Source organism: Schistocerca americana, chromosome 1 (assembly GCF_021461395.2).
Source record: "Schistocerca americana isolate TAMUIC-IGC-003095 chromosome 1, iqSchAmer2.1, whole genome shotgun sequence".
NCBI classification, from domain to species: Eukaryota; Metazoa; Arthropoda; class Insecta; order Orthoptera; family Acrididae; genus Schistocerca; species Schistocerca americana.
The window spans coordinates 389,519,262-389,531,743 of NC_060119.1; the positions used below are offsets into that span (position 1 = coordinate 389,519,262).

The 12,482-nt window shown below is 39.4% G+C and overlaps 1 protein-coding gene across 3 annotated transcripts in view; it reads right to left on the minus strand.

The window, feature by feature from the left end:
• The window catches only part of LOC124601810 (nuclear pore complex protein Nup133), a 131,738-nt gene that overhangs the window by 83,958 nt on the left and 35,298 nt on the right, over positions 1-12,482 (minus strand). For all 3 annotated transcript variants that reach the window (XM_047136275.1, XM_047136273.1, XM_047136276.1), the window contains exons 10-11: positions 7,319-7,478; positions 2,167-2,279 (exon numbers count right to left, since the gene is read on the minus strand). In XM_047136275.1, coding sequence (XP_046992231.1) covers positions 2,167-2,279; positions 7,319-7,478 — 273 coding nt within the window. The remainder of the gene's footprint in view (positions 1-2,166; positions 2,280-7,318; positions 7,479-12,482) is intronic.

Below are 12,482 nucleotides of genomic sequence, written 5' to 3' on the forward strand. Positions count from 1 at the left end.
TTTGCAAATAAACAGGGTGGGAGATGATAATGGGGAGGAGATGATACGATAGAGAGGGTGGAAACTGTTGGTTGGTGGGTGTGGGGACAGTATGTTACTGTAGGTTGAGCCCGGGATAATTACGACAGCTCAGAATGCGTTGTAAGGATAGCTGCCACCTGTGCAGTTCAGAAAAGCTGGTGGTGGACAGAAGAATCCAGATGGGTGGGGTAATGAAGCAGCCATTGATATCAAGTGTGTTGTGTTCAGCTGCATGTTGTGCCACAGTTTGGCTGTGGCCGTTCATCTTGGTGGATAGCTGGCTGGTCATGATATCAATATAAAAATCTGTGCAATGACTGCAGCAGAAACGGTAAATGACATGGCTGCTTTCAAGGTGGCCAATCTCCTGATGGGGAGGATAAACCTGTGACAGGATTGGAGTAGGAAGTGCTGGGTGGGTGGATTGGGCAGGTTTTGTACCTGGGTCTTCCACAGGGATATGATCCTTGTGGCAAGGGGTTGGGATTGGGAGTGGCATAGGGATGGAATATTATGATGTAGAGACTGGGTGGGCGATGAAATACCACTTTAGGATGGATGGGAAGTATTTCGGATAAGATGTCCCTCATTTCAGGGCATAGGTAATTAAAGTCCTGGCGAAGGATGTGGTTCAGTTGTTCCAGTCCGTGGTGGTACTGGCTGACGACGAGGACACTCCTCTGTGGCTGATTCTTGGGGGTGATGGGAGGTTTGGCAGTGTGTAGGGAAATCACGGGAGATCTGTTAGCAGACTAGGTCTCGTGGGGATAGTGTCTGTCTGTGAAGGCCTTGGCAGGACCCCTCAGAGTACTGAGCAAGGGACTTTGTGTCACTGTAGACATACCGTCCCTGGGTGGCCAGGTTTTATGGGAGGGATTTTTTGGTGTGAAAGGGATGACAGCTGTCAAATTGCAGGTATTGTTGGTGGTTGATGAGTTTAACATGGACAGAGGTGCGGATGGCGCCATCGCAGAGGATGAGGTCAACATCTAGGAATATGGCACACTGGGTTGAGGAGAACCACATGAAGCAGATGAGAGAGAAGGTGTTGAGGTTGTGAAGGAACAAGGATAGGGTGTCTTGGCCCTGACTCCAGGTCATGAAATCATGAAGATATCATCAATGAACCTGAACCACACTAGGGCTTTAGTGTTTTGGGACGCTAGGAAGGTCTTCTCTAGATGGTACATAAAGAGGTCGGCATATGACAGTGCCATGCGGATGCCCATGGTTGTGCTGCGGATTTGTTTATATACCTTCCCTTCACGTGAGAAATAGTTCTGGGTAAGGATGAAGTTAGTAAGACGTATGAGGAATGAGGTAGTGGGTTTGTAGTTTGAAGGACATACGGAAAGGTAGTGTACAACAGCGGTACGGCCATGAGCATGAGGGATGTTGATGTATAGGGAGGTGGCGTTAACGGTGACAAGTAGGGATCCAAGAGGTAAAGGGGTGAGGATGGTGGAGAGTTGGTGAAGGAAGTGGTTAGTGTCTTTGACGAGGGAAGCTAGATTACAGACAATTGTTTTGGTCAATGAGGGCCAAAATTATTTCAGTGGGGCTGCAACAACCAGCGAAAATGGGGCGTGCAGGATTGTTGGGTTTGTAAATTTTTGGGAGCATGTAGAAGGTATGTGTGTGGGAGAGATGTTCTTGGAAGGGCCCAAGGCTTTAAGCAAGGATTGGAGTTTGTGTTGGACTTCTGGGATGGTATCTCTCTGGCAGAGTTTATAGGTGGAGGAGTCATTGGGATGAGGACTGGTATGTCAATTCGGGATCCCGTACTTTACATGATGGTTCAATTCTCAATGGTTAAAAAACACAGTGCAGTAACAATCATACCCTGTGTGAATATCAAAGTATTACATCAGCATAATGGGAGTACACAATGTACACCAGATTATTTTGTGAGAAATATCAACCCGATAGAAGAGAAGATGTCTGCAACGAGACTGAACAATATAAAGCCTACTATAAGGGTGTACTCTTTCATGCAACTTTAAAATACATACTACAAGGAGAATACACACACATCCACACAGGGCAAAATACGTACTACTTATGAAACACGTACAAAGCACACTGTTCATATTTTATTAACTTTTTCCTAACTTTAACAAAGTTAAGTAATAGTTATTGTATTACCCTATCCCACAGTTTCACATCCTTCAGAAACTGTACAAACAGATCCAAAGCCTTCTGTTTTCCTTCCAGTTGATGGAGAATCTGGAGAGAACTGGAACTCCCAATACTGACAGCTGAAACATGTGGAAAATTATCTTAGCACTAGTAATGTGATTCAATATTACATTTCTGTATGCAATTACAAGTTTTTGTATGTGCACTATGTACAGTGGAAACAGGCCTTGATGGCCAAACCTCTGCTAGTCAGACTGAGTGTAGTCAGTGTTTAAACAGCCGCAGGCAAGTTCAAGTCCTGAGCATGTGACAGTTACCAATTTTTGTAAGAGATCACAATGGAAGGATAAAATGTGTCCTAGTGGAGTGTTAATGTGCAACTAGAAAAATGAGTGCAATTCCATATGCTCCACTACATCTGTCAGGTCACACAAAATGGCTTATTCACTTCCTTGCACTGTATTTCAGTGTCGAGAAGATGGGCCTGTTACTATTCTATGGGACAGCGAGGCCAAGCACTTTAAAGGTTTAACCCTTATATCACAACAGTTATCTGAACAGGTGACAATCAACAGCAGCTATAAGTCTGGATGATGATGATGATGATCGGTTTGTGGGACACTCAACTGCTTTGTCATCAGTGCACATAGAACTTTACTTCCGAATTCATTGAACACCTCTTGCATAGCCCTCCTCACACTACATTTCGCTTCGCTTAATTTTTGTTTGTCTGCAAGGCTTTGGCTATGTTTATGTTTGCTGTGAAGTTCCCTTTGCTTCCGCAGCAGTTTTCTAACTCGGTTGTTGTACCATGGTGGCTCTTTTCCATCTCTTATGATCTTGCTTGGCACGTATTCATCTAAAGCATATTGTATGATGGTTTTGAACTTTGTCCACTGATCCTCAACACTTTCTGTACTTGAGACAAAACCTTTGTGTTGAGCCGTCAGGTACTCTGAAATCTGCTTTTTTGTCACTTTTGCTAAACAAAAATCTTCCTACCATTTTTAATATTTCTATTTATGGCTGAAATCATTGATGCAGTAACCGCTTTATGATCGCTGATTCCCTGTTCTGCGTTAACTGTTTCAAATAGTTCAGGTCTGTTTGTCACCAGAAAGTCTAACATGTTATTGCCACGAGTCTGTTCTCTGTGTAACTGCTCAAGGTAGTTTTCAGATAATGCACTTAAAAAAATGGATGATGATGAAATGAAGAGGACAACACAAATATCCAGTCCCCGGGGAGAGAGAATCCCCAACCCAGCTGGGAATCAAACATGGGACATGAGTATGGAATGATCTTAGTATGAAAGTGGGTCACTGGTGGTATATGGTCACAATTAAACAGTTGTGATAGATGCCACTTGACATAAGTGTCACACAAGTAAGAGGCACTACAAATGCCTCGGTTTCACCTATACCACAAGCAGTGCAATTGACTGACACGCGCACCCACACGCACATCCACACCCAAACGCACACGTATATTTGGTTCTTATTTACACACATATGCTGTAAATTTGTCTCTGATCACACAAGCATTAGTGACGCCTCCATTTTCACGTCATGAAGCAAATATGATGGGTGTTTCAGTTTGTGGTTGCTCTTATAATGATGCAGTATACTGTTCATCTCGCTTGTTGATGACAAAATTTAACATTTAACAATCTTATGTGTGAAATCAGGGTTGACCTCAATACATGTTGGAAGAAGCAGTTACCAGTTGCTAGTTACGATACGAAAGGTACATTACCTGTACTTGCTATGCCTTTGAAATGTGCTTATTAATATCATTTTTGATGGCCCATGTTGTGATGCAGGAAATGGCCTCGTCAATTACGTTTTAAGAGGACATGCAGTGGTGTTACTGTCTCTCTGAAATTAGATGCTTTCATGAATTTCCCTCTGCTCCAGGCAAAATGTAGTGACCCATCTCTGGATGCATTCAATAAAAATCAAAGAACTTAGGGGCTCTTTTCAAAATCCTTGTGAAAGTGAAAGAAATCTTAAACAGATCTCCTTTTAACTAGTATAGGGTTCATTCACCACACATTTTCTTTTGCCAGGTCGCAACGACATCTCATCACGTATGTAGTGTTTACAATTAAATAATATCTGCAGCATCCACTGAGCTAATTTACTGTAATGTACTGATCACATGCCTATACATATGGATCACAAACTGAAAATCTCACTATACTGCTCACAGTGGGTGATCTCAATCACTACAGTCTTACAACTCAGGTCGTCAGTATCGTGTTCTTGTAGCCGCCTGTTGTTGCATCCACTAGATGACTATCTCCTGGTGGGATATGACAAACAAAGCATCCACAAATAAAACTATGCTCTGTATTTGTATCTAAAAGAAATAACAAACATGTAGAATCTTTTCCCCAAAGACAGAACGGTTTTTTCCTAAAATTCTAGTATTTAGCTGAAAGAAGATATATAAAGTCACTCCACAGTGGCACACATTCAAACTTTTGGTTGACTGATGGCAACAAAGCGCTCTCCAAATGCTCAAAAAACTGTGATCATTGCACAAGTTAAAAACCATACATATATCACTCAACATATTTTATGAGCCCTCTGCTAGGGCACAGAAGAAATCTGCCAGCAGGACTTTTGCCATCCACTGGCTATCCAAACCACCTTTGTACTGCCTTAAGGTAGCTTTCTCCTGTGAAATCTCCAGTTCTCTCAGCAGCCCCATCATATGACTTCATTACTGGCAAGAAAGGTCTGATGACTTATCACCTCCAATGCATAAAGTTGATTTAGTTAATTACAAGTTCCAAGGGTCACTTTGAGCACTGTATTGTAATGGTGTATACTGGGTCAGTTTACATATTAACTTCACTGGTATTTAAATGTATCTGCATGCTACCCATTTACAGGTTAGTTCACAAAGCAGAAAACAATATTATTTTAATAACACAAACAGGTTCATAACACTTTTGAACTAAATAGCTTCCAACTTTGTAAATTATAAGTCTTTTATGGAAAGTGATTCCAAAGGAATTTTTTTCTGTTCAGTTTCAATTTAACTTTGCTACCTGTCAGACATTTAATATGCAAATGCATGAAAATGCTGTGAGATGAAGCGGTCATTTGGATGAACTCTAATAATTTTTGTAGCCTTTGATAATGACGGAAAGTTGAAATGCGTAAGGTGTTTTTGGAAATAAAAAAAGTGGTCAACATGTAAGAAAAGTTATTGAAGTACATTTAATATCAATGAGTCCTTCTTCTTCGTCTTCTTCAGTAGCGCTACAGCCCTTGGTGAGCCTTGGCTGGTTCAACGATCTGCCTCCACACTTCTCGCTTATTTGCTGCTCTTTTCCACACCCCCAGACTCCCATACTGGTGAGATCCTTTACTACATCGTCAATCCACCTTCTTCTTCTAGGTCTCCCTTTTCACCCAGCTGAATGGATCACACCTTTCATCATTTTCTTTGGAATTTTATCCTCTGCCACATATCAATGAGTAAGTGATCCAAGATTTTTGTAGCAGAATTATTCACTCTTTCCTGAGCTAAATTCAACTTTACGGAAGATGATATAATCTGACATTTGATGAAGCAGCAGGCAGTGCCAACTGGAGACATCTATACTAGTCAGAGACAATCAGAGTCATATAAGCACTACTAATAAAGTGTATCATACACAAATTATTGCTTTTTAGCACTGTCTTATTAAAAACAGTCAGAAAAAATGTGATTAGTAGTAAGATTACAAAGGTATACAATGTGTGTCAATGAGTTTTATACAGATGTATTGTGTTAGTGTGGTCTGAAGCCTGATAGTGAAAATGATAACTTATTTTTTCAAAAACTTTTTACATAATCTTCTTTAATATTAATGTACTCCATTCAGCAGTTTAGCAGTGGCATTATTCCATCTCTATCATGTTCCTCTGTAAGTGCTGCTAAATCACTTCTCAGCAACGACTAACAAGGGAGACTATGTTTTGGTACATAGAAAAGCTCCCTAAATTATTTGGTTGCCAAGACTGTTGTGGGCAGATGCATTGTCGGTATGAAAGATGATTTTTTTCCTCTTCTTCTGTGAACCAAATCTCTTTTCTTTGAATTTCTGCATCCAGAGGTCAATTAACAGAACACATTTTCTATTCCAAACCACTGATACCTATATCTACACCTACATGTACATGATTACTCTGCAATTCACAGTTAAATGCATGGCAGATGGTTCATTGAACCACCTTTAAGCTATTTCTCTATGGTTCCACACTCTAACAGTGCACGGGAAAAATGAGCACGTAAATCTCTCTGTGCGAGCTCTGATTTCTCTGAGTTTATCATGATGATCACTTCTTGCTATGTAGGTGGGAGCCAACAGACCTTTCCTCCTATTTGTGTAATCTGTCTTCTTTGGTGCTAAAGACCTTGCTTCTGTCCACGGCATTGACTTATCTTGCTTCTGGTATGCAATGGCAAATCTATGTTTCATCCATATACCTATGTAGACAACCACTTTTGTTTTTATGAAAACACTTAAAACTGTTTGGAAACTGTAGCGCAAATTCATTTCTGATCCACCATTGGCAGGCATAGCAGTGTTCTTGCAAAAATTTCTCACGAGTAATTTCACATGGCAATTTTTATTTCATCTGTACCCTTAAATTCCAAATGTAACACCACAAAATAAATTATATAAACATCAATTGTATTTCTCATCAAAAAAATGGCTCTGAGCACTATGGGACTTAACTGCTGTGGTCATCAGTCCCCTAGAACTTAGAACTACTTAAACCTGCCTAACCTAAGGACATCAACACATCCGTGCCCGAGGCAGGATTCGAACCTGCGACCGTAGCGGTCGCGCGCCTCCAGACTGTAGCGCCTAGAACCGCTCGGCCACTCCGGCCGGCATTTCTCATCAAAATATGTTTACTGTGACCTTTATGATGCACAAATACAGCACACATAATTCTTTGTCTGTATTGCTTAATAATTCTGTCCACAGAGGATTAAGTGAAATAGGGCAATGTTGTTAAACGAAATCATATGATGAGTTCTGTTAAGATTAGAGCACTTTTTAGTATTTCAACAGCGCTAAGCACTACTCCAATTCATTCAATATAAAATCCATCACTTGCACACACGTTTATTAGAGATAACCTACTCTTACCTGATGATCTCACTTCACTCCAGCGAGGATCAGCAGCTGGAATATCATTTATTAGGTCTTCACTGACTTTCACAATGACGGTATCAATAACATTGTCAATTTCATTGATAGTTTCTGTGTGTTCAGGGAAAAGGTCTTCAATAATTTCTTCACTTTGGGACTGAAATAAATTTAGACATGAGTGAAAATTGCATGCCATTAACACTCATATTTACTGTGTTTCATCACAGCAGTTCTATGTTTTAAAACAAAAACTAAATTTAGTTTTAACACACTGTCCAACATGTGCCTACACACATAACAGCATTATCATCATTCTGTAAGTCATAGCAAAGTACGGTATATTACACAAACATGTGGCATTGCCGTAATTTCAGTAAATACATTTGAAAGCCCTTGGTAAACACTACCAAAATCAACTGATAGATTGCAACCACAGGCAAGGATGGCTCTGTACCAGCACCTGAAATATTCAGTGTGAGATTGGCCATGCTACAAGGTGGATCCACCCCCATCCACCCTACTCATCAGATCTCAGTTCATGTGACTCCGACCTCATTCCACAACTGAGGAAACCACTGCGTGAGAGGCACTTGGCACATGGCATTTCAATGACAGGTGGCACGCTAGACACCGAGTGGATGACTGTCACTGGTGCCTTCCAAAGTCTGTTTATAATAAAAAAACACACTGAATCAAATGTTCGGGGGGGGGGGGGGGGGGGGGGGGGGGGGGAGGGAACACACACAAACATATGGACCATGTTGTTAGAGGAATTGGAGGCAATGATTGGTATGTTGTACATTTGATCATATTCCTGGGGCGTCTGAAACTAGACAGATTCCATGAACTTGTCCCATTCTTCTGCTTCAATGAGAAGCCAAACCAAGCTCAACATGTCCCTGCTAACAAGTTCAATTTTACCTCTGAAATATGGAACAAAATTGTGCAAAACTGGCTCTGCTGTTACCATTGTGGTGAGATTATTACAAGTGATGAGCAGTTATTTCAAGCAAAGCGAAGTATAGGTTTACTCCATTTATGCCACATAAAAGTTGCAAATGTAGATTCAGTTTACGACAGCTGCAGAGAGAGTATCCAAGTACATTTGCAAAATCTTTCCATACCTTGGTAAGCAGGAATAGCGACCTGGCGACCAGCCTTTGGATCTGTACATTGTCCATCTCATGGAGCCATCTGTAAACTAGTGACGGAACATGACAACAAACAACTTCTTCACAACACCTCAGCTTCCTAAGAAACTTCAACAGAAGAAAATGTCATTAGTGACAACAATGAACCAAATTCACTGATCAATCCCCTACTGCGTGAATGAGAACAAATCTGAACGAATTCCATCCATCATCTGGAAAAAAGACTGATAAGCCAGAGTGCACACACACACTGTACCGAGGGAAGAAGATTAAGAATGTCAATATTCTCAGCGTACTAGATCCTGAAGTAATAAGAGCAAAGAAGGAAAGAAGTCAGAAACTTAAATTCTACAATGCAACAAAAGGAAGGGGTGGACGTCAATCTAGTGATTCATAAAATATTCAACTAACGTTGCTTACAGGTGGTGGCCTAGTATATCTTCTAGACTATCAAATAGTGGAAAATCCACAGTGGAATAACAACAACATTATGGAAAGGATGAATTGCAACTCAATATAATGAGGAGATGCTGGATTGCAGACAGGCACAATAAAATGACTGCTATATATCTGAGATTTTGATCAAAGTCTTCTTCTGAAGTATAAAACACACACAAATGTTCATATAAGTACAACTCTCACACACACGACCACCGTCTCTGGCTTCTGAGACTTCAACTCCAGTGAAAAGGCTTGTGGACGAAACTTCAAATGTATAGCAATCTTTTTGTTGTGCCTGTCTGCAACTTAATGCGTCCTCTATATGGCGAGCAGCAATCTGCTGTTCTACAACTCCTTAGACATGGTCATCTGCAATCAAATGATCAAAAATTTCCTGGAGGAAGACTGCATTCATTCATCAGCTGGTAAATGAACTTACAAACGGGAAACAACAAAGAGCAGGACAGAACACAAAAAGGCAACCTAATGGAAAAGCAGTTTTAGTACTGCACAAATCAAAAACTGAAAGAAGCGTTAAATTAGAATTTGCGAAAGAAATATGACTAACAACATCTGTGAGAACTGTACTTGTACTGTGATTTCAAGTTTTACAAACAAACAAGTGAAATAAATGAAGAAATGTTAGCAACTTTAGAAACAGGTCACAGTTCTCGGTTTACACACACAATTTTGCAGAATTTCAATGTAAAGCTTCAACTGAAATGTGTATGTAAAATACAAATGAATTTAAAAAATTACTTTAACCATTCAGTGGAACTGTAAAGCAAATCTCAATAGAGGTAAAATGACCACTTCCTGCAGTTCTAGGGCTACCATATTTTCCACTGTTCTAGTGTTAATATTCAGTGGGAAGCAATGAGAACTAAGTTATAGACAGATTAGGCACATTGTCTAAGGAAGAGAGTTAAATTTTTGTTGTTATTTGAGCTTCAAGTCACACAAGTAGATTTGTTTCCGGCTTCAACTTCTTAAGAAGACATCATCAAATGATTTGGGTATGTTATTATGTAACACCTCAAACTACTTTGAAAGGTTGGGCCCAGTGGTCTAGTGGTGTGTGCCTGGAGACAGTAAGGCGGCTATAGCGACACTAAGTGTCATGATAGTGTGCATTTGTGTGTGTGTACCTTAATTTTACAAATGGGAGACTATGCATTTCCACCATGTATATCTAATGATGTACATAACAGTTGTGTGATTTTATTTGGTGACAGGTGTGAGGCAGTCTGGCATTTAAGACTAGTAATAGTAATTCTAAGCCTCATTCTAGTAATAGTAATTCTAAGCCTCATTCCAAGGCTACAAGAAGAAAACCAAGAACAGCAGAAGAACAATGAAGTGCTCACTGACTGAAACACTGCACATATCATTAATCCACACTCAACAAGCTGATTCAGCAGTATAGCCTTGAGTAATCTCAGTGTGTTCAAATGTACACAATAATAGCAGCAATGAATGCAGCACATAATAGCATCAGCAGTGTGGAAACAGGATAGTAATGGCTTATGCCTTTGATAGATCTTTCCGTAGCTTGCTGCTCCTACTGTCATAAAGCTCGTTCAAAGTGATATCTTGTTTTGGAATTCACATTTTGGAATATGAGTTACAAATGGTGTCTAGTATCACACTGTACACATACATCCACAAAAACTCCTGAAAAATTGTTTTCGAGAGTTCCAAAGAACGAGAAGATGCATAAAATGTGGCTGCAACTCACCCGGAGATCCAAATGAAACAATCGTCACTATGTGTGTGTATTTCTATGAGGATCATTTTGATGTAGGTAAACACTCAACATGAAACTTATTATTCTATTAGCTCACAATTAAGTATTATTCCATGCAGCTGCAAAGGTGAAAAATATTATAACGTGCAGTTTAATGTGCTTATGTTTATATTTGTTAAGTAACCCTTCATGATACGGCACACCAATGATTTATGTCTAATTAAAGTTGTTTTCTAATGCACTTGGTGAAAGTCCAAATTTCATATTGTTTTAGTTCACCATACGTATTGGGCTACAGTAGGTAAGTTTCATACTACACTACATGAAGTCAAACTTTTTGAAGCAGAAAATCATCGTTCCACCTGGTTCTATAGAAGAAGAAATAGAGTGAAACTTGATTAAAGTGGAAAATGTATAATTTGGACATCTAGTCACTTTGCAATTATGCCAGTCCAAACAATGTGCTCATCAGCAATAAACCACCACAAATAAATTCACTGTAACTGTGTTGCCTACTGTATTTATTTCTGTTAATAATTCCTTATTAACTTGGATAAAATCATTACTGCTGTTATATCAGGCTGAACATACACCAAAAACTGCTGCCTACAGTTCTCTACTATAGAGAGTTCTTCACCATCAGTTTATCGATTCAGGGATGTACATGTAATGTACCTCAGATGACACTATTGTTCAGTTGCAAGGTTTTCTATTTAGTTTTGTTATAATGAGAGTGGAATTAGGCTACATTATTGCTGATGCATAGGGAATAATTATTGCTAAATTCTGGACTATTTCAATGTTGTAATCACTCAGAATAACAATAATCTGAACCATATATTTAACATAGTAAAATGATCGGGTTGGATTCATTGTAGGCAGAATACACACATAAAAGAAGGTTGTGATTGGGCAAGCTTTCAGAGCCAGTGGCTCCTTCTTCAGGCAGAAGGCTTGAAGGGGAAGGAAGAGGGGTGAAGGAAAAGGGATGGAGAGGTCTAGGGAAAGGCGTAGATTATAGGAAAGTCATCCAGAACCACAAGTCAGGGGAGACTTGCCGTGAAGTCTCCCCTGACCTGCATTCTTGCCCAATTACAACCTTCTTTTTGTGTGTGTTCTGCCACCGCTTGGTGAATAGATTTTTTTTATCCATACAATTACATTATTTTGTCAAAATTGATTGTTTTCATTGTATGAAATCAGATGTTTTCTTTACCAAAATGGTAATGCTCCTCTACCCTAGCTAAGATAATTGCATTCCAGTTCTAAGAAAATAAGGTGGGTTTCCTAGAGTACCTCAAAGTGTCAACATAAACCCTAACAATATCTATAACATAGCGTAGAGCATTTGTTGAATGGCAGATTACTAGATTTCTTCCTGTGTAATTTCTAGTCATGGCACACTAAAATTTATCACACACACTGCACTTCCCATTAAAATATAAATTATAATTTAACAAAATTGAACTATATTTCATATTAAAAAAACAAATTTCTAAATAACTTACTCTAGTTTATTTAACAAAAAGGACAGTGAGTACAGTAACTGAGTTAGTTTTCATTTTCACAGCTGTGCATGTAGTCTAGTATAGCAGAGGCAGAATGTACACTTCTTTCTGTCATGTAACTTCAACGACCTCTAAAACTGAAAAATCGCACTGAACTGACCCTAACAGCTTTGATAGCACATGTCTGTAAGTGATCTGAAAATCAGTGTTCTTGTTTGATAGATCATTCTAGTAAGGTTCACAATTCAAATTAACATTATCCTTAATAAAATAAAGTATACAAAACCCTTTCCAAGACAGTCTATTTCCACATG